Source organism: Colossoma macropomum, unplaced genomic scaffold, assembly GCF_904425465.1.
Source record: "Colossoma macropomum unplaced genomic scaffold, Colossoma_macropomum, whole genome shotgun sequence".
Taxonomy (NCBI): Eukaryota; Metazoa; Chordata; class Actinopteri; order Characiformes; family Serrasalmidae; genus Colossoma; species Colossoma macropomum.
In genome coordinates, this window is record NW_023495259.1 from 309,474 (window position 1) to 333,492 (window position 24,019).

The following is a 24,019-nucleotide window of genomic DNA, read 5'->3' on the forward strand; positions in this document are numbered from 1 at the left end:
GTGGGGAAGTGGGGGGGTGGGGGGTGTGCGCACGCGTATCTGTGTTTCGCCGTTTGTGTTGAACAGATGTCCTCAGGATGCTGAACAACAGGCTGACGTTGTGGGGACCTTCTGACGTCCTGGGGACGTTCGGCTGGTCCCCGTTTCTTAACGCAGCTTCATTTGAAAAAGTAGAAGACAATTCAAAACGATTTGGGGGCTGGAAAAGATATTAATACGGTGCAACATGAACGTGAATTAAACTTAGGCCTAATATAGTCCGGCGTCGGCGTAGAAGAAACATTGGCAACTTAAGGCAAGTGCTCTTTTATTGAACAGCCAGCAAGAGAGGATAGATAGATAGATAGATAGATAGATAGATAGATAGATAGATAGATAGATAGATCACTTTATAAATCCATAGTGGGAAAGTCCTCTATTGCAGCAGTACAAAGTACAGTAAAGAGCAAAACAGGAACAAAAGTATTGCCGTATGCTATTTACAGATGCATAAATAGAAGAAGATAAATAATAAAATATACTAAAACAACAATAAAAATATATTGTGCAGTACAAAAAAAAGTAGTAAACTGCCAGCCCAGCGCTATGCAAACACAGCTGGAAAAGCGGGATGGTCACTTCTAGCCCTACATCTTCCCTCCGTGGTGAACTATAAACTCACCCAAAACAACCCACAACATGACCCTGTAAAATGCAGCCGACACATACACACATCTGAAACTAACAATCAACAACAAAAACAGCAACAACAACAATAACAAATGTCCTTTCTTAATGGAGGGGAGGTGCCCCTAAAACCCCCTCAGAAATGCAGAGCATGTGATGCCACAGCAAATATTATATCGCTATTAGGGACGCATTGATACCAATACTGGGATCGGATATCGGCCCGATACTGTGTGCATTTACTTGTACTCATAAAAAGGCACCGATACCAGCTGATACCTGGACTGCTTTTTGAAAGAGACACAATACAGGCCAGCCAATCAGAACAGAGAGGTCATTGACTTAAATGGACAATAACAAGAATAGTCCGTTTGATTTTTAGGAATATATAGAGGCTGGAAAATGGTCATGTAAACGTTAATTAGGACTGTTTTGGAATATAAAACTACACAAATGTTAGAAGCAGCCCCCAGGAGAAATAATAAAATACAACAAAATGTGGGATTGGGGCCCTTAATAATGTTAGAACCCCCAACAAAACACCTTCCTGCATCCCTCTGTGTGTGTGTGTGTGTTTGTGTGCATTTAGCTTTTTGTGTGGAACAACAGTCTCCATGGTAATGGAGGACATTTTGACATTGTGGGGACATCTGGATTATCTTTGCCTGGATTTTGTTTTGGTTTTAATAACAAATAAAGCTTTATTTGAAAAAGTAAGAGCCAAACTCTTTCTTGTTGGGTCCTGAGGTGAAAGTTAGGGCTGGTGGGTGTAGAACAGCAACATTTCGCTGTAGAAACCAGGAGGCAATTAAAAGACCCCAGAGCAACAGGAATACCAAATAGTGTGTGTATGTGTGGAGGGGGAGGGTCCTGTCAGCACTTCACAAATTAAACTCCATCATAACGTTACTCAGCCTAGCGACCATAGACAATAACTATTGATTAGTACTGATCATATTAGACTAGCAGTCTAATTATGTTTTTTCTTAATTGCATTAGAAGAGAAAAAAATCTTTTTTTCACTTCATCATCAAGAAGAGTATTTAATAAGAAGCGATAAATTTCACTCTTTTTTTAATCTTTTTTTTTTTTTTGAGGCTGTAGGCTAAACGGACACTATGAGCAGTTACCTCACTAAAGAGGTAAAACTCATAATTGTCATTATTGAGATCATTAAGATAATTTACAATAATTATTTATTATTGTTTGTAAGGCAAACACACTAAAATGTGTGTAAATTGCACCCTGAAATGAGGTCAGTTTCCTAGACGTGTATTAAGCCTAGACTTGGACTAAGCTGCGGTGCCAATGGTAAACAACCACAAGAAATACTTTAATCACGATTTCCTTCGCTGGATGTTGACTTACCTCAACCACATTCGGTCAGACGGCCTGTTCAACAGTGATTTACACTGAAAATCAGCTCATAATTTCAGTCCATGGTTTAGTACCTTAAACACAGCAGTCATGTTGTATTTGGTAATCATGCAGTCTTCATCTCTCTTTAGTCCTTCTGTGCTGCCCCCTGCTGGGTTAAATGAGGCACAGCTGATCTGTGAGTCTCAAAAGAGTGTGTTTCTCAAATATGCACCATTTCACCTCAGTACCAGTCACTGTTAAAGCAGTCTGATTTTTTTTAATGTTAAAACAAAGTTTCTATTGATTTTTATTTCACTGTAGAAATTACAATGAATCCGTCTTTTTGTGCCCAAGAACACTTTCAAAAATATTTATATTGTTTATATTATTTATATTGTTATATTGTTATATTTATACTGTTGGACCAGCATAACTTAACTGGTCAACCAGCATGACCAAGCAAGTCCACCAACATGACCAAGCTTGTCAACCAACATAACCAAGCTAGTCAACCAGCGTGATCAAGCTGGTCAACCAGCATTACCAGTATGACCAAGCTAGTCAACCAACATGACTTAACTGGTCAACCAACGTGACCAATCTAGTCAACCAGCATGACCAGTATGACCAAGGTAGTCGACCAACATGACCAAGTTGGTCATCCAGTATGACCAAGCTATTTGACCAGCATGACCAAGCTGGTCAACCAGCATGAACAGTATGACCAAGCTAGTTGACCAACATGACCAAGCTGGTCAACCAGCATGACCAAGCTGGTCAATCAACATGACCAAGTTAGTCAACCAGCATGAAAAGTATGACCAAGCCAGTCGACCAACATGACCAAACTGGTCATCCAGTGTGACCAAGCTAGTCGACCAACATGACCAAGCTGGTCAACCAGCATGACTAGTTTGACCAACATAGTTGACCTACATGACCAAGGTGGTCAACCAGCATGACTCGCGTGACCAAGCTAGTCAACCAGCATGACCAAACTGACGGACCCGCATGACCAGTATGTCATGCTCGCAGAACAGCATAACCATTACACTCAAATGAAAACATACACTATGCTGGTCAACCGGCTTAACTGATCTGCCAGCTTAACCAGCTGACTGACCAGCCTACGGTATGTCCTCGTCTAGTCCAGATGCATGTTCGGCTTGTCAACCATTAAAGATCAGAACAGTCCATCTGAAACCAGCTACCGGCGAAAGCTGGTCTTGTTCAGCATCGTGGTTAAATACAGCTCTACACAGCGGTTCATCCTGGCTGCGCTCTGAATTGTTAACACAGTTCCGCTATTGGTCCGGTCCGTCTAAATTACCCTGCGCAGTGGGCGGAGTCAGCAATAACCCCCTCCCCACTAGACGGTTGTCCGCCTTCGCGTTGAGCGCTTCAGCTAACCTGCATGTCTGAGTCTTCTGTTGCCTTTTATCCAACAGCACTGCCCGCTGCGGTTCAGCTCAAGCGTAGCTGTCTTTGTGAATCCATGTGCCGCCTGGCTTAGAGCTGCTTAGGGCGTTTTTTTGCATAACTGTACCACCTCCGGTGAGTCGACGGCTCAGGATGGGTCCGACCGTGCGGAGCGGCCGGAATACAGAGAGCGAGAAGGGCTACGAGGAGCTTTTCGAGAAACTGGACACGAATAAAGACGGGAAGGTGGACGTGGCCGAGCTCCGAGCAGGCCTCATAGCCATGGGCATCTCTCTGCGGACAGGAGCAGCTCAGGTAGCGTTAGACCTCCTCCTTCTCCTCCTCCTCCTCTTCCACCCCATCCACCCCATGCGCTTCATTCAGTCTAGATAAGCTCGGCTGGTGTGGAGCAGCGAGGGGAAGCCGAACACGGCTACTGGAAATGGCCTGAGGTTTCCGTGTCTGGCTGATTTTGTCCCAAAATGCGCTGCCCTGTGCTTCTCTGCTGAGGCCGTGCTTGAACGGCAACAATCTAATCTTTGGGGTCGTTTTAAAAGCTGCTGAAGGATGCATTTCATTCCCTCAGATCACGTGACTGCGTGACGCCGAGCAGGTTGCATTTCAATGGAGGGAATTATGTTGTAAGACAAATAGAATATAATATAATCTCTTACAGATTCAGTAGAATATCATGTTTAATAGTAGGACACTGTAATATAATATCTGTAATGTAGAGCCAGTGGGATACAATATAATATCTAATGTAAGGTCTATATGATATAATATAACTTCAGATATATAATCAATCAGTCAACCTTTATTTAAACTCGGAGTGCATTAAGGGTCACCCTCATTTACAGTGTAGCCGAGCCAATACAGAAATGTCTAATCAGGATCAGTGGAGTATAATATAATGTCTAATATAAGGTCACTGAGATGTAATGTAGTGTCTGATATGGGGATATGTCTAATGTAGGGTCAGTGAGATGTAATGTAGTGTCTGATAATGGGATATATCTAATGTAGGGTCAGTGAGATGTAATGTAGTGTCTAATATGAGATATAGTGTCTAATTTAGGGTCAGTGACGTGTAATGTAGTGTCTGATATGAGATATAGTGTCTAATTTAGGGTCAGTGTGATGTAATGTAGTGTCTGATATGGACTATAATGTCTAATGTAGGGTCAGTGAGATGTAATATAGTGTCTGATATGGGATATAATGTCCAATGTAGAGTCAGTGAGATGGGATTTAATGTCTGATAATGGGATATAGTGTCTAATTTAGGGTCAGTGAAGTGTAATGTAGTGTCTAATATAGGATATAGTGTCTAATTTAGGGTCAGTGAAGTGTAATGTAGTGTCAGATATGAGACATAGTGTCTAATTTAGGGTCAGTGAGATGTAATATAGTGTCTGATATGGAACATAGTGTTTAATGTAGGGTCAGAGAGATGTAATATAGTGTCTGGCATGGAATATAATGTCTAATTTAGGGTCGGTGAGATGTAATATAATGTCTGACATGGAATATAATGTCTAATTTGGGGTCAGTGAGCTGTAATGTAGTGTCTCATATGGGATATAATGTCTAACGTAAGATCAGTGGAGTATAATATGTCTGATGTGGGGTCAGTGAGTAATATAATGTCTGATATGGATAAATCGTCTAATATAAGGTCATGGGGCTTTAATATAATGTTTAATATAGGGTGATTATATATGTGAGTTTTTTAATGTCTGAAATAGGGCTGAATAGCAGGGTTCAGTACTTTTATGGTATTGATGAAATTACTCTAATTACTCCAAATTACTCCAATACTATATAATATCGAAAAAATAAAATTTAATTCAGTACTTAGACTTATGTCTAATTTTTTATTACTGCCTAACTTATGTCTATTTTTATTTCTGTTTTTTTATTTTCTGCATAGTATATGTAAGTTTATGTGCAATTATATGTCTTGCTACTGAAACACTGCAATTTCCCTTCAGGATCAATGAAGTTATATCTGTCTATCTATCTCTATCTACCAAATTTCAATACATAAATATTCAGTCTTATCCCCATCAGTGAGCCAATAAGCATGCTTGTTTCCAAATCCAGACTGCTGATTGGCTGTCTATAATTACATTCTGTGTATGTGTTATTAACATGCTTCTTAAGCAGTCTGCAGTCCGTTACAGTCAGAAAATACATCCACTTTCTGCAAATTACAGTAATTTCTGCACAACTTTAAGGCATTTTCACACCGAGTCTGAGTTTTAAACGAACAAACAAAAACAAAACAAAGTGTAAATGAAGTAAAAACAGGACTGGAGATTCAGATAACAAATCAGAGCGCAGAACACTTATGCATGCAAAATGGAAACAAAAAATTCTAGTTATTGATTTCATGGCTGTTATCGATAATCATCAGTAAATCGATAAGTGGTCCCAGCCTTATTTCACTTCTTGGTCAGAGTGTTTCAGGATGAGATTTCATAGATAATAATAATTTCATGGATGATAATAAGCAATAATAAAGGGTAAAATGTATTAATTTTTTCATATGCAAGTCCATAACCTTATGGTTAATTATACAGATAATGCTGTAGCCCCCTTTCTTGGTCAGAAGGCTTCATGATACGGCTGAAAGATTAATATTTTTTATATTGAAATCGCAATTTGAGAGATTGCAATTTAAAAAAAAACAACAACTGCAGTTATAATTATACCTATCTTAACATGGTTTAAGTGCTTAAGCTGTTGCCTTAACATGGTTTAAGTGCTTAAATTTAACAACATAACTAATAACATGGAGCCTATGAACTAGTGGATAAAAAAAGTGGATATGCTGGTCTTCTTGACCAAAATAACAGTGTTTGACCTTAATTTGTAGAAAATATTAGCGATTTTTAATGTCAAAGTCACAACATTGGTCTGAAAAAAGTAGAATTTTTTTCCCAAATCACCTGGACCTGCTTCATAAAAAAATTGATGATAAATGGGAAGATGTAGGCAGTTTGTAATGTATGTAGTATGTAACGTAAAATGTAGTTCATTCTTGAAATCAGATGTATAATTGAAAGCACATGAGCTAAGAAGTCTTCAAATACGTTTATGATGTACAATATTGTGCTATGACGTCCAACTTTAAAAACAGACAAAACAGTCCACAGTAATGCTTATAAAATGTAAATGGTACATATTATGCAGCCTTTGGACTGTCCAGGTTCCTGAAGTGTTAAAACAATAGAAAAATTTAGCTTTAGCACTCATTCCGTTGTCTGCCAGGCTATAAAACAAGTCTGCATAAACAAATGCCATAGTGGTAAATAATCTACAAATTTAATACTGACAAACTTTCTGTTTTTTGTCAAGCAACAACAGTGTTGCACCTTTTTGACTCTACAGCTTTGCTCAGTTATACAGTTCACACCTCAACTATTTGTCTGCATTTCTTGACAGAAAATAGTCACCACTGGAGACAAAAACAAGGACGGCGTTCTTGACTTCAGCGAGTTCGCCAGATACCTGAAAGAACACGAGAAGAAGCTGTGGCTCACTTTCAAGAGCTTGGACAAGAATGATGATGGTAGTGTTGTTCACATTCCTCGGGCTTATAATGAGGCTAATCTCCCAAAGCCTCATGATTGTAAAAGGGCGTTAAAGCAACAACTCTGTGTTTTTGGACAGGAGTCAAATTAAACCACTTTGTGTGCTTATAGTTTACCATTCTGTTAAAGCTGACCAAAGGAGCAGAAAAGATGTAGCAGCAAAATCTATCACTGCTGCAACAAACCTTTGATTTTCCAAAATAGTAACTGTCAAAGAGAAGAAAAAAGGTTTTAACTTGATTGTATGATCATAGAAGCAAAAGTAATTTTGGATTTTATAGATCCATTTGTCACACAGAGTTCTTTGCCATAGAAGAACCATTTTTTGGTTGAACCATGTTTGAAAAGGAGTGTGAAGAACCTTCTAAAGGCTAGTTTACAGCTGCTCAGTGCTCTCTGCAGCTGTTAGCTGTTAGCTTATCAGTCTGCTAAACTTTGTAGAAGATAAATATGTCCAAAATTAGTAAAAACAAAACGGTGTTTGGTCAAATCACTCTTCGTTTATTATGGATGAGCCTTTTATTTCGTTTTAAAAGGTTCAAAAATAGTACATTTAAATGCATAAAAATTGTAACCTATAATGTTGCAGTTATTTTGATGTTACTTGCATAAATGCCAAAATATACAGGACTGTGATTGACCACACAGTCAGATTTTATGTCCTTTTGCAGTTAGATGTTTTTATTATTGTTTTATTCCTTATGCTATTGTGTGCTTTTATGTGTTTGTGTTACCTCCTCTTATTCGCCCAGTTTTTCTCTCTAGTGGGTGCATGAGGTTAATAAAAAGTTCTGAATTTTTTAAGTACATGGACATTTTTACAGCTAATATTTTTAATGGTTTTGGTTGCAAAAGTAAATCTGTGCTACTTATGCATTATTCTCTCTTATTCTCTCTTTAAATAGGTAGTTCAACAGGCATGTGGGTGTTCATAAGGGTGAGGATGCGGAACCCACGAATGAGACAAATCACTTGAGAAAGTCGGCTTCTTATTTGAATTTCCCATTCCACCTTAAATGCTACAGCAGTTACATACAAGTGCCTGTGGTTGCCAAAATGTAACTGCTGCTGTATTTAAGGTGGAATGAAAAATTATAGCTAAAAGCTGGCAAATAAGCCAGTTTCAGCCTGGTAGAAAATAAGACAAGAAATACATTTTTATTACACACTTCTATAACCTAAGCTCAGCCAGTTTGTATTGAAGTCCTTGTAGTTACTGAAAAGTAGGCCTTAGTGTGTAATGATCCTGGGGTATTAAGGGGTTAAGCATCCAAAATGGTTTATTTGGAGAAAAAAAACATATATATATATATATATATATATATATATATATATATATATATAGGGAGTATAACCAAATCCATCAGAAATTTTAATTATAGTATGATGTACATTTTTGGGCATACCCTTAACTACTCATAAGAATTAACACCCAGATAATGTTCTTTTGAGCAAATATTTCACTGTAAAGAGGTTCTTCACCCTCACACACCTCATTTACAAAATTGGTTATTTAAAGAACCATCCATTGAAAGGTACTGTAGAGAAAAATGGTTCTTCTATGGTTTGTCTCAATTTAGTACATCTTTTTAATACAGCAAAAATAAAAAGAATGCTTGAAAATGTGTGTTACGCTAATCTTTTTTTATTTTCAGTTTATTAGAGTTTATTAGAGCATTCAAGCTTAACTTCTGCATATTCAGCATAGCTTCACCACTCTAACAGCATTTTCCTGGTGGTTTTCTTGCATTAGGCCCTGTGTCTCTTAATTAGACTGTATTAGTGAAGTGTTTGGAGCTGTTATATCTCTACCTGTCTGCCTTCAGGCCGTCTGGACGTCTGTGAGATAAAACAGTCCCTGGCCGAACTGGGAATGGACATATCCACTGAAGCAGCACAGAAAATCCTACAGAGGTTGGTGGTCTGGACATCGGTCTGATGTTTATGATGTATAAGTTTGTGATGCATGCAAAGGGATGTTGCTTGCATTTTTCTGTAAGATGAGGTGGTAGGCAGTTCCAGATTAAAAGCCCTGGATGAGAAAGTGTAAACTGTCCAAGTGACGCCCTAAAGAAAGCTGTATGAAGGTTATTAGAAGATCTTGTGGAGGTAATGATGAACTTCACAGACGTATTGAAAACTGTTTTCAAAGCAGTCAGGAAGAAAATTGTGTGTGGTTAATTGGTTAATTTCATACACTTTAAGTATTTGAGGTCAGCGAGAGTTTACATGGTAGTTGCTGAAGTGACCATTCTAACAAAGCGCTTCTGAAGAATATGTTAACAGCTGATATTACTTTTGAAAGTGCTGGCCCAAATAATATTACAGGAAGAGAGGATAAATCAATGTGTAATACAAGTAAAGAAGTATTTTTGTAACAGTATGCATTTGATTCATCTGATGATTAAGAAATTAAGTTATAACCTCTTGAACTCTGGCTTTATTATTCAGTTATTAAGACTAAAGACTTACTAAGGCTTATTAACCCCTTAAAATCCCAGGCTTATTACATACTAAGGCTTATTATTCAGTAACTACACAGACAAACTGTGCAAAAGTTATTCTTAGGTCATTATTATGGCACGTTTTATGTTTTATAGTTTATGTTGTACTTTTTTCCCCAATATGTGAAACCCAGAAAATAAAATTTTGCACTAAAATTTGCAGAAAAATGTCCTATTTAAGTGTGATCTCTATAGAGGATGTGTTAACTTATTTTCACTTAGAAAATCAACAAAACACAGCCACTTTTGCATATGACCGTACATTATTCAAAGTAATCGATTTAAACCAATTTATAATGCAGATTATGGTAATACATGAAATTACAAATATATTTACAAATAAATTAGTTTGCATTAATACAAACAGAATCTTTAGACTTACATCCGCTGTTCTTATCCAAACAAATCACTCACTTAAGTACAAACTAGGGATGCAAAATGATATCAGAATCATATCAGCATCTACAGATATTTGCATAAAAATATCAGCATTAGACAGGTGTTTACATTTGACTATTTGTTTACATTTGAATATTTGATAATTCAAAACGATATTTGATGACGTATTTATTGTACACTGGAAGAGCAGAATGTTTAAGTGACTCTACTGCTCTGAAATGTTACTCATTACATTTTAATGCATTTATAACCCTCTACAATAACCCTCTGTAACTCTAATACAAGTAGTTTTAGTCTACATTTTATAAATGTTTATGTATCAGCATCAGCATCAGAATTGGCATCTCCATTGAGGTACAGTAAAGATATGTAGCGTATATGTACATTTATACAACAGTTAGTTCCGACCACGCAAGCTGATTGGTTGAGAAGCGTTCTAATCGTGCTGTTATTTCGCCATAACATCGCGGTTTTTTGACAGCTGTAGGAGACGCTCAAGCCATTTGGACGTTTTTACTTCTTACTTTGCCACAAACAGAAAAGGGACACTTTAAAGATCACATTTGACCAACAGCCGATTTGGTCAGACTCTGAAGATGAGACTACACTGAATTCCCAAACTGTCATTACCACGGAGCAGCCAACTGGAATTAGCCAGAAATGAACCGAATACTATTCGCCAAACATGTAGTCTCACCTTCGGCTCGTGCCTGCGACCAAATCACAGCTGTGATGTTATTTCGCGATAAAACACTCCCTCTCGTGTTCTGTTGCTTAAATAAAACACTGGTTATCGACATTGGCTCAAGATTCCCATATCGGTGCATTGTTAGTTCAAACTTTTATAGGAGTCCCACTTTTTACGTGAATGTACTTTCATAATAAATACATTACTTCATTATAATGACGTGTGGTATTAAAACTATGTAGGGTCATGTTATTGCATTGGGCTGTGATATCATGTGAGACTGTCAGGATGCATTTTTTCACTGATAATGCGCATAAAGAACTGCACTTCATAGCAACTTCACATCTTGCCTACCAAGTAACAAATACACATTTTACTTTAATACATACATTTGGCTGACATAAAGTAACTATAATAAAAAAGTAAGAGGCATCTTCCCTATCAGTGTTATTGACTCCCAGTACTTAAAGGGGAATTCCACCCAGTTTTCAAAATGTCTGCATGAATAATTCATTGTAAAGAAAGACGTTCAGAGCAAATTAATGTCAAATGGTTCATTGTAGAGAAACTTACAGACTCAGATTCCTTTTTAGTAGTGGAAAAGGGAACCAGGGGTCATGATATCTACACATGTATTTTTATTTTTTAGTCATATTTTGTATTAATCGAAATAAGAACCTATGTGTGTATTCTGAGTTTTTTATATGTAATGTTAATGATGATAAAATAGTGGAAAATCTGAAAAAAATAGTTTTTCATTGGGAATTGTTTTCCTTGTACCTCTCTACCATTAATCCACTGAAAGAAATACAGTGTGGCCCAAAACCTAATGTTAAAGCTATCAGGTATCAAGCAGCATATTCATAACTATTTTATGTAATAACTTTCTGAGTCACCTCTTTGGATGTCTGGTTCCTATCAGCACTGCTGTGAAAAGGTCTGACTCAGAAAGTTTCTCTAGATTGGAATGTTTCACATCAAGCAACTTTAAATGACTTTGTTTACTCCTCAACTATTATATTATGGAGAACCTTGGTAACATTTGGAAAACGGTAGATGTATTATATTCTATTAAAGTGAAATATGTGGCAGTCGCAATTTGTAATTTTCTGTGTGCCGTTCAGTGATAGCTTGCAACATGGACAGGGTTCTCCTCAAACATGGTCCTCGTTCATAAAGTGGAAGGAATGACTGGGGTTGAGAGGAGGGCGAGGGGTGGCACAATGACACGCACTATCCACAAAAGGGGGACAAAATCTTGAGAAATGCTGATCTACCCCGCCTGATTTGAGTTATTAGCCATTGATTAATCAGGTGTCTGATTAATCAAACACTAAAGTGATGAACATATTTCTCTTTATGTGGAGTAATAGATGTTTGAGGTCATTATCCTCACATCATTTGACTATGTTCTCCAGCATTGACAGTGATGGCACCATGACTGTGGACTGGAACGAGTGGAGGGAGCACTTCCTGTTTAACCCTGCCACAGACCTGGAAGAAATTATTCGATACTGGAAACACTCCTCGGTCAGTTACTCAGCAAATACTCTCACCTTCCACCTTCCAGCTAAAACATTCTAAGACATTCTGGTTTAGGCGTGCTCTTCATTTTAGCTTTAGAGCTAAATACATTCCACACTGCATGTGTTTTTTCTGTGTTTGTTATTGTTCTATTAATATTACAAGCTGAATCAGGTGTTCTGGAGCAGTTGGCAACTGCTGTGCTGTCTGTAGAGCATGTGTGCAGCCTATACATCTCTTAGTACCTCGGTATTATGAGCTTGCTGTACACCCTCATTTATCCATGGGTACCATCCTCTTATGTGGCAGAAAGAAGAACTGTAGAACACAAATTCTAGTTACACAGAACTATTTAAATGTTGTAAAACTAAAATCTAATGCTACAAACTCTCGTAGTCCAGCCACAGCAAGTGGCAGATTTTTACTGCCATAGGAAAACATATTTCAGAAATTGTAACTTTAAAAGAGAAGGAAAAAAATGATCTTCACATCTATAAATGTCGGAGATACACTGAAATTTCAGCCACTGAAAAGTGGCACTTTCAGTTTTAGGCTACAAGAGAAAAAAAGGCAAAATTTTGGCTGAAAAAAACAGGATTAAGTAGGACTACAGTGAAATTTTAAAATCTAATGCTTAAATCATTAGATTAACAATGGAAACAGGCAACAGTGATGAAAAAATTGTGCCAGTCAGTGCAGACATGTTCAAACAGTTTGAGCAGTAGCAGATCAACAGTTCAGTTTCTGTGAGGAAGATTAGACAAGCGATTTATAATCTCTGTTCATGTCAACTATTAAGAGAAGGTACAACGATCAAGAACTTCTCCACCACAGGTTTGATACCATTTGAAGACACAACATCCTCAATATGCAGAATACAGCACAATGATTGACGTAGCCTCAGCTTTTGAAGTACCAAAAAAATCACAAATGACAGCTTAATCTTATAACTAGAAAATAATGTAATTATTAAAATGGCCAACCGTTCTCTGTTGTCAAGGACATTGGATTTCATAGCACATAACCGTAACCTACACACTTTATTTAAGTTTATTTTTACGTAAACGTTTTTTTGCTATGTGTTATCAACTCAGCTTTGTCTTATTGAAAGCAGATTTTTTTTAATAATAAAAGTGTCAATTTTTTTTATTGCCTAGTAATTTTATGTTTAGCTTGTTTATTCAAAACCACATCACTGGTGTGGGAACAAAACCTTGTATCTCCAAAATTGTAACTTTACAGAAGAAGAAAAAAACATACTGTAATTTTTATGTAAGTCAACAGAACCAGATTTTCATTTTGTTCCATCTGTTTTAGTCCATTCATCATTAAATTTACACACAATGTAAAGGGCAACAGGCATTTTCAAATTATGACAAAAACTGTAAAATGACAAAAATGAAGATACAAGGTTTTGTTCTGACAACAGCTTAACAACTTAATTTTCATTTCCCTGCATCTCTAGTTAGTGTAACTTTAAAAAGCAACAACAAACATTTCTGTTGCTCTGTGCATGAATAACTGATTTACAAGGTTTTCTTATGGCAGTGACAAAGTTAAGAATCAAACGTTGAATAAATGGTGATTAACAGTCAGTCAGTCTTAACTGCAAAGGCTGTGGTAGGACTTCAAGTCTTTGGGCAAATTGGAAAGAGTAGAGAAAAGAACATTTCTGGTGACCTCCTGTAGCATTTGGCTTTTGCCTTTTCTATGATTAAATTTCCTGAACAGTTTGTCTCTTTCAACATACTCATATGATTAACATTACAGTTTCTGGCTCTCTAAGTTAGCAGCTGGACATTGGTGACAATCTAGCCGTTCCTGATGAGTTTACCAGCGAGGAGAAGATCTCTGGCGGCTGGTGGAAACAGCTGGTTGCTGGGGCAGCAGCAGGGGCTGTCTCTAGAACAGGCACTGCCCCTCTGGACAGAATAAAGGTTTTTATGCAGGTACAAGCACTTTAATATCCCGTGATGAATTACCTCCTACGGAGTCAAATTAACAGATACCTTTTTTCAAAATGTATGCGTTATGTATTATCATTAATCTTGACTGAGTTTTATTAATGATGTGCTGTTTATCTTGCTGCAGGTTCATGCTTCCAAGTCAAACCGAATCGGTCTGCTGGGGGGCTTCAGACGAATGCTTAGGGAAGGGGGAGTGACGTCTCTGTGGAGAGGGAACGGCCTTAATGTGTTAAAAATGGCCCCTGAGACTGCCATCAAATTCATGGCTTATGAACAGGTAGGCTGCTGTGGACGCTTTGATCCAACATTTCCCAGTAAACAAACCTAATACAGCTCATCATTTACCTTTAAAGCTCATGAGAAGATGGATCAACTGTGTCTGAGCGTAATGACAGAACAGGGGTGGGGAAATACTGCTCTAATGATACAGGACTTTACGTAACTGTTATAACGCCTGATGATATTTACAACCCCATTTCCAAAAAAAGTTGGGACGCTGTGCAAAATGTAAATAAAAACAAAATGATTTGCACCTCATTGCATTTTGTTTTTCATTTACATTTTACCCAGTGTCCCAACTTTTTTGGAAATGGGGTTTTACATAAATCACTGAGTGATTGAGTTAATTTGGATTGTAAAGCATTCTATATAACAAAGCTCTACCGCCCAACATTTTAGTGTACAACAATAAATCAAGAACCAGTGATGGTGTAGTATTTAGATTAGCCTCATCTCTGTCTGCTGCATCTGTACCATTTGGCCAATTTCCACAGACATAATTCTGTTGTGCTTCCCTGTATTTAGAAAAGAGCTGAAACCCCATTAACTCTAAGTTACAGTAGAAAACAGTGTTCAGTTCCAAATTCATGCCTAAATGCATTTCCCAACCCCAGTTCAGCACTGGGGGCAAAAAAAAATAAAACATAAAGTGTGGCCTGTGAAAAAGTTTCAGCACATGCTGCAAAAAGGTATATCTTAACAAGTGGAAACTAGTCTAGTACTATATATATATGAAAACTGGAATATATATATATATGGAAACTACTATCTACTATTTCTCATTATGAGATTGTTGTAAGAATATTCTAAAATTATTAAACCCTTTTCTATACAATTTTATTCATGTGTTAAAAGCAGTTTTATCTAGTGAAAGTGTCTTGTTTTATTGGCAGATCATTGTAGTTGTTTTAAGAAATAATGCAGATAGTTTAGCTTATTTCACATATTTCGAGAAATAATGCATGAAACAAGTACAGGTATTGGTCAATAGAAAAAGGCACTTTCACAAGATAATTTTTTTTAAAAACACTTAGAAATGTCTAAAAATAAGTCATCTGAGAATTTATCTCACAATGAGAAATATTAGATATATTGATTACATTTCAATGCTTTCACTTGCTAAGATATCTAGGCAGTGCATTTTATATTTTGTGTTTTATTTTTTCTGATATATTAAATTTAGTAAACAAATAGAAATCATGCACTAAAACTTGCAGAAAAATACCCTTTTTGTGTTAAGTTATTTTTACTTAGAAGATCATCAAAACATGTAATTTGGGTTGCTCAAACTTTTGCATACATCTGTACATCATGAGGAAAGTGGTTCATTGCATTTTGGAGCAAAACATTTCAAATGTTTATGCAAAACATATTTTTGTGGAACACTTTTGTGTATTCTTCAGTCAGATTTGTAAGTTAACCTGTAATCTGTCATGATACTGTTTTTTTTTATAGTGAGGAGTTTGTGGTAATATATTAGAAGCGTTGTGGTGTGGCTGGTGTTTTCACAAGTTCCTGATTTTACATGGACACCAGAGAATCTTAAGAAAAGCCAAAGTGTCCAGATCTACTTTTCATAAAAACGTAAAATATATAATGCACTGCAGAAATGTCAAAGTGAAAACCTCTTAATATAGTCAATATTTCTCATAATGAGATTGTGGTAAGAAACATTTTCTTATGTCTGTCTTATCCTAGGAGCTGCACTGATAGACTGTAATGGTTGTAGTTTTGAATTTGCGTTATATAGTCAAACATTTATTCACGGAATTCAGAAACTGCCCAATGACTTCAAGTTGGTAGGTTTTTATTTTTTCAGTTTTTTCGGGCAAATAGCGAGTAGGTTGAAAATCACTAGAGTGATCCTTTCACTGATTGGGTGTTCAAAGTTGCCTTCTTCCGTTAACCTCTGGAGAAACTCTCCTTGTGGCTTATAATGCTAAGCGGTTTTGTCCACTCTACTGAATTAACATGATCACTTGAAATTAACCGTTTACCTCTCTGTGCTCATGTTCAGTAAATCCTATCTGTATTTTTCCCGTCAGTATAAGAAGTTTCTGGCATCAGAGGGGGATCAAATAGAGACTGCACAGAGATTCATGGCCGGCTCATTAGCTGGAGCCACAGCGCAAACGGCCATTTACCCCCTAGAGGTGAGACCACTGTATGACTTGTATTATATCACTGTATTACACATGATCTTCGGGCCACTGTATAAGGGCCACTGTCAGACATACATCCCACAGGATTTAAGGACTTTTAGGAGTGTATTCATTTGTGTTTGGTTTGGCACATTTATTAAACTATTATAGGTTACTATATAGCTTTCAACAGTACTGATAGTTTTCCACTATGACTCATTCCACTATGAGGATTTTGAGTAACAGAGGTGACTCTGAGATGGTAGGATGTAATCAGAGAGTTAAAGGGGAATCCACTGATTTTTTAAAAATTTCTGCATAATTAAATGGCTAATATATAAAAAGTCATTTAGAGTAGTTAGATGTGAAATGCACCATTCTAAATATACAGAGTCAAAATTGTTCACGGTGGTGGTGATAGGAACCAGACGTCTGAAGAGTTTAATTCCTCTGAAAGCTCCCTCGTTCAAAGTTATAACATGAAGTGGTTATGAATATGTTGCCTGATGCCTGAAACATTGTTTTACAATAGATTTGAGATTAGCAGTTGGCCTAAAATGTATACATAACATGTACTTTTTAAAAATATATTCATGGCGGAGAGATACATGCAGGGAGTTATATGCAAGGCAAAATGATCCCCAAAGAAAACATATTTTTTGAGATTTGACACTATTTTACATAAACATACTATTCAACATAAATATAAAAAATTTTGAAGACACAAGTAGGTTCACTGGTGGTTTTGGATTAAAAAATAAAATTAATTTTGCATTGTAGACATTGTGACTCCTGGTTCCTATCACCACCACTGTAAAGAAATCAGAGTAGGCAAGTTTATTAGTAGGTAGGTTTATTTACATCTTAACGGTTAAATTATACAGAAATTTTGAAAATGTTGAATTCCCCTTTAGCTTAGAAGGACTTAAGACCAACTTAGATGTTATGCAATTATACCCCACTGCTTAATACTTTAATACATTTATTACTTAAGCACAACATTCTTTTGATTTTCTCTTGTTTTAGTTACTTTAAAGCATTTCAATCTGAAAGAGTCATCACTTTAAACATTAACATGATACTGCATATCGTCGCTGTCCAAAGAAAAACATGTATCTCCAAAATAGTAACTTTACAGGAGAGAGCAAAAACTTTCTTTACTTTCAATGTAAGTTAATGGAAAGAGATTTTATTGTAAGCAATTTTGGAGCATTTCTATTGGTCCAGTCATCATGGAATTTTCACACAATGTAAAGAACAGCTGCTGAGCTCGACTGATGCAGAAAAGTAAAAATCGCAAAAAATGGAGATACATGTTTTTCATTGGACAGCGACAATATATTAGGCAATATACAAGTGTCTAAGAGTTTAAGGGGTTAATTGAAAAGTAGCAATGAAAATCAATTACTTGGAACATGTCAAGGCAAATTAACTGTGTATAGAATATAAACTGTATATATGATTGACATTCTGTCATTTGTAGGTAATGAAGACGAGACTGACTCTGAGAAGTACCGGCCAATATTCTGGAATGTTGGACTGCGCCAGGTCCATTCTGCAGAGGGAAGGCATCAAGGCCTTCTATAAAGGCTACGTCCCTAATATCCTGGGCATCATCCCTTATGCTGGCATCGACCTCGCTGTTTATGAGGTACATGCAGCAACAGCCACAGACTGTCAACGGCTTTTTGTAGTCCATTATCTTATAATGGAATTGGCTTGTTATTTCATCCTTGGAACATTCCGTTGATAATCGATCCCAGAACATTGCTGTGCCACGTATTTGTACTGTTTTGTGTAATCAGTTTCAGCATGTCAGCACGCCACTGCGTTAGGGTGTCACAGCAACCTGATAGTTAATGCATCTAATCTTAAAGGGCCCACATTCCAGGGACACAGGAAGGTGTTTTAAATTGGGGGTGCTAAATTTTTAAGGATTATATGTGTGATATGAAAGTATGATATATGTAAAGGCCATCATACAACAATATTTGCCTTTTTTCTTTTTATTTTGTTTGATAATTTACATAATGCAGTAAAAGACAACAATAAGCCCATATAACTGGCACATTATGAAGGATTTAAATATTCTCCATCTTCTAGATGATGTATGTTCATATTTTCAGTTTGAGTTTTGTTACGTTTATGTCACGCCTTATTCTGTGAGTTTATTGGCTGTTTGCAAAGCAGAAATCTGATTACTGCCCGACTCATGTAGACCTGGAATTTCTCATTATCTGATTACTTAAGTGCATGTAAACGTGTTGATCGGATTACTGACAAAATCTGATTTCTGCAGTTATCGGATTATTAAGTGCATGTAAACACACTCAATGTTTTTGTTTCTGGGTGGAGTCTTAAAATTGTCGCAGTTTTAACCCCCTAAAACTGCAAATGGCTGTATGTTGGCCCAATTTATAGTTTTTCACATAACTTTCATATTAGTTTCATAGTAGTTAATAATTTATAGTACTTACTGAATATTTAAAGATTAATACTTAAAACATAAGTTTATGGGATTAATGTATTACGAATTCATTATATTGTATTATGTCGAGAATTATTTGCACAAATGTGTAAGATCAGTAGATAATTTACTGTAGCTGTCGTAACAGAACTTTTTAGCCACAAAATGGTTACAGGAGAGAAAAAAACATTCTTAACTGTTCATGACAGTTAACTCTTAAAATCACAGGCTTATTATTTAGTAACTAAATGGACTTAATGGCAAACTGATTAAGCTATTCTTAGGTTATAGAAGTGTGTAATAAAACTTTGGGCCTGGCCTGTTAAGGAGTTAATGTATGCTATATGTCCAAACGTAGCCCTTCTGATGAATTCAGCCACTTTAAGGCGCACCTGTTGCTGACACAGGTGTTCTACTGCACACTCAATGTTTGTATAATCTCCATAGAAAAGCACAGTTAATAGAATAGGGACGCTCTGAAGCAGCTGCACATGAGCCTATGGTCACCATGTCTAATGCCAAGCATCAGCTAGAGGGGTATAAAACCCCCCAGCACTGGGCCTGTAGTGCAGCGGAACTGTGTTCTCTGGAGTTATGCAGCTCCATCCAGTACATTTGGACACACAGCTGGAGTGATCCAGAACTAATCATCCAACATCAGTACCTGACCTCTCTAATGTTCTTGTGGTTGAATGCAATCAAATCCTCACAGAACTGTTCCAGCATCTAGTGTAAAGCCTTCTCAGAAGAGTAGAGACTGTTACTGCAGCGAAGAGGGCACAAACTGCCTATTAGCACTCTTGATTTTACAAGAAACATTGATGAGCAGGTATCTACAAACTTTTGGAATGAGTAACAAGTTTATTACAAGCAATTTTATTCCATTCGTCATGAAAAGTCACACCTGAAATGTTCAGGTTAAGGCTGACTGTACATGGTGAATCTTCTGTGCAACTGTAAATTGCACAAGTTGCATAATGTAAAGTGTCCTGCAACTCACTTAAAACTTAGCTGCAACAGTTGCAAGCGTCTCAACTTTGTGGCAGACTGATCAAATAATAATGATCATGTGACGTTATCAGCCAATCACAAGGCTGATAGCGTCACATGATCATTATTTCTTTATCAAGCTGTGATCTACAGAGCTAGATTATTTGTTTTCTGCTCTCTTGACGCCCCCTAATATTACACAGAGTACATCACACCTTGAGGGCGACTTTGAAGCGAGAACAATACAGTGTACCAAAAAACACAAACTGCTAAACAGTGGAGTAATCAAATTCAAATTCCTGTAAATGTCAAGTACACCGGCCAGGCATAACATTATGACCACCTCCTTGTTTCTACGCTCATTGTCTGTTTTATCAGCTCCACTTACTATATAGGTGCACTTTGTAGTTCTACAATTACAGACTGTAGTCCATCTGTTTCTCTGCATGCTTTGTTAGCCCCCTTTTACCCTGTTCTTCAGTGGTCAGGACCCCCATGGACCCTCACAGAGCAGGTACTATTTGGGTGGTGGATCATTCTCAGCACCACAGTAACACTGACTGGTGGTAGTGTGTTAGTGTGTGTTGTGCTGGTACGAGTGGATCAGACACAGCAGTGCTGCTGGAGTTTTTAAACACTGTCCACTCATTGTCCACTCTATTAGACACTCCTACCTTGACAGTCCACCTTGTAGATGTAAAGTCAGAGATGATAGCTCATCTGCTGCTGCACAGTTTGTGTTGGTCATCCTCTGGTCCTTCATCAGTGGTCACTGGACGCTGTTGGCTGGGTATTTTTGGTTGGTGGACTATTCTCAGTCCAGCAGTGACACTGAGGTGTTTAAAAACTCCAACAGCACTGCTGTGTCTGATCCACTCAGACCAGCGCAACACACTAACACACCACGACCATGTCAGTGTTACGGCAGTGCTGAGAATGATCCACCACCCAAATAGTACCTGCTCTGTGAGGGTCCATGGGGGTCCTGACCACTGAAGAACAGGGTAAAAGGGGGCTAACAAAGCATGCAGAGAAACAGATGGACTACAGTCTGTAATTGTAGAACTACAAAGTGCACCTAAAATGGACAATGAGCATAGAAACAAGGAGGTGGTCATAATGTTATGCCTGATCGGTGTATGTTAAGCTCAGTAAATAAATATAAATTGTGCACTAAAATATGTAATAGAATGCCATATTGACCATTTTGTTCTCTTTAGAGGACGTGTTAACTTATTTTCAAACATAATGTGAAGAAATGTTTCATAGCTAATGTGAGCCATACGGCACACTTACCAGGAAGAATCAGAAAAGATTTTAACTTTTTCCTGGAGTTTATTTTATCAGTCATTATATAGATGGTTCCTTTTCCTTCATGGCAAACCTCTATTTCTATTATTGCCATTCTGTCTTTGCCGTACTGACCCTGATTTTGTCTCTCTCTCTCTCTCTCTCTCTCTCTCTCTCTCTCTCGCTCTCTCGCTCTCTCTCTCTCTCTCTCTCTCTCTCTCTGTCTCTGTCTCTCTCTCTCTCCCTCGCTCTCTCTCGCTTGCGGCCTTTCCAGAGTCTGAAGAATGCCTGGCTGTCAAACTACGCCACAGACACGGCCAACCCCGGCGTCCTGGTACTGCTGGGCTGTGGGACTGTGTCCAGCACATGCGGGCAGCTGGCCAGCTACCCTCTGGCCCTGGTGCGCACCCGCATGCAAGCACAAGGTAAGCCCTGTGCCCCTTTAAAAGCCCTGAAGAGCTTAGAGAGGCACTCTTGAATGCTAAATGGAGGACAAATCTGCCACCGTGCTGCCTGTGTGTGAGGAAGGGCTGGCGAGAATGCAGAGACGTGTGGCATTTAAGAAGGCATTTAGAGACTTGGCGTTTGGCAGTGAGGGATGGGGCACTAGCGAGTAAGGTCGCTAAGTGCTCGAGGGCCAGGTTTCTCCAAACAGTGATTAAGCCTAGCCTTGGACTAAGCTTCACCAATCCTTTTGGTCAAGGACCTTTTTAAGTCTAGTCGAGTTATTACTGTCATTTTTGCAATACCATTTAAATGTAATTACATAAATACACAGTTGCGTAATGAATTACATCAAAATTCAGTTCACACTCTGTATCGACAGCTTCAAGTCTGCACCGCTGTTGTTGTCCATTTGTTTCAGTTTCAAGAAAGAATAAATGGCAGAATGGTAAAGGATGATTTTTCTCTTCACAAAAAAAAGACTAAAGCAATATTTGAGCCAGATTAGTTTAACATGGGAAGGAGAGGATAATGTAATTATTACCAGTGTCTCCCTGTGATTTAGCCCTGTCCAAATCCGCCATTTCAGATGTTTTTATGGACTGCATAGTCCCATGTCAGTAGATTTTGCCAGCTTTTATTTTCTGTAAAATGAAGCATAGAAATCACCTCAGGTTATATTAATTTAGTGCTAAATGTATATCAGCCAATATTAAATTATATCCAATAGAAAAGGAGTTTTCCTTAAGTATGTGGCTTAAATCAGTATGTATTTTCTCCAGAATACATCTCCAAACAGAAAAGAATGTGATTTAATGCAGCAATACTGAATTCCCAAGCTAATGATAATGCTAATGACACGTTGCATTCACTTATGACAGCGAGGAAGCTGGTCAGAGCAAACGAATTAGGATTAAATCAAATATTTGGACATGTTTTCTACTTCTACAAATAGTACTTAAGTCTTAAGTGTTGGCCCTGTTGTCAGCAGATCATGAGTTGCCTGACGATGCACGAGTATAACTGACCTTGCTCTTTCTGGGTGGTTAGGACAGCCGTCCATCTTCCCATCACTCAAAGATGTTTTATAGTGACTCTACTGTGCCCTGTGCCCATTTAACCAGTACAGTGCCATCTAAATACATTAGATGGCGCTGTACTGGTTAAAATCCTTAAGGAAATGTTGGCAATTTAGCTTAGTCATAGACAATGTTTTTCTTTTGAATATGATATTTACCCACTAAGCACAATGCTGGCCACCGTTAGCTGACATAACAGAACTGACAGTTAGCGTTCTCCTCCAAGTGTGTTGAGCTGTCTACAGACGTTGCGTTATCACCTGCTCTGGAAAACAAATGTGTCATCAGTTAAGAGTTTAGAATCCGAATTTCAACAAAACCTCTCTGTTTGTTTCAAAGAGCTACAGGTGAGAAGTAATTAATATAAAATTACACCATGACTTTGTTATCACTAACAACTGTGATAATTCTTAAGTATTAATTTGTGACTGGAAAACCAACAGTTGATAACATGTTTAAACAAAGATCATTTACAAGATGCTTTGAATGCCTTTGTATGATTGTTTCCAGTAGCCTTCTGGGAAGGATTTGTGAAGACCCCTGTGTACTGGTTGCTTTATCACATTTTTCTCATCTTGAATTGTAAAAATGGACTTTCTTAATTTTCTTTAATTTTCTTGTCCTTTGTTGTTCAGCGTCTCTTAATAACTCGGAGCAGCTCTCCATGCGCTCGCTGGTGAAGAGCATAGTGGCGAAGGAAGGCTTCTTCGGCCTGTACCGGGGCATCCTGCCCAACTTCATGAAGGTCATCCCTGCTGTGAGCATTAGCTATGTGGTGTATGAATACACAAAGTCATTTTTGGGTATCTCAAAGTGAATGTCACAGACAATATTCAGGCATTTCAGTGCAGGAGTTCTGATTAAAGGGATAGTTCAGTGAAAAAATAATTAATTTTCACATTTTCTCCCATAAATGTAGTCGATCGGCCGAGACATGCTTAGTGTCTGAAATTTGTGTCATTCGTTTTGCACTGTAGCTACGAGGCTAATGTGGCTAACAAGTAATGGAGGCTTAGACCCCATAAATTAGCATCATGCGTATTGCATGCTGAAATGTTAGTAGCCTTGCAGCACACTTTTGTTCATGTTTATAGATAACAATATGTTGTCAGTGTCAGAAACCACATAAGCAAGTTTATTTGAGATTACATAAAAGTTCACAGTTTGAAGCAAATGTTTGATGAATTAAGCGTGCAGTTTGCGC

The 24,019-nt window shown here is 37.6% G+C and overlaps 1 protein-coding gene across 1 annotated transcript; it reads left to right on the forward strand.

Annotated features, from left to right (window-relative positions):
- The first annotated feature begins 3,626 nt into the window (after nucleotides 1-3,626).
- Nucleotides 3,627-24,019, forward strand: LOC118801308 (calcium-binding mitochondrial carrier protein SCaMC-1-like). Its single transcript, XM_036561561.1, has 10 exons — nucleotides 3,627-3,759; nucleotides 6,895-7,029; nucleotides 8,890-8,957; nucleotides 12,053-12,164; nucleotides 13,949-14,107; nucleotides 14,250-14,402; nucleotides 16,450-16,557; nucleotides 18,029-18,196; nucleotides 21,567-21,717; nucleotides 23,451-24,019. Exons 1-10 carry the CDS (start codon nucleotides 3,727-3,729, stop codon nucleotides 23,630-23,632), a joined length of 1,269 nt encoding a protein of 422 aa, XP_036417454.1. The 5' UTR covers nucleotides 3,627-3,726; the 3' UTR covers nucleotides 23,633-24,019.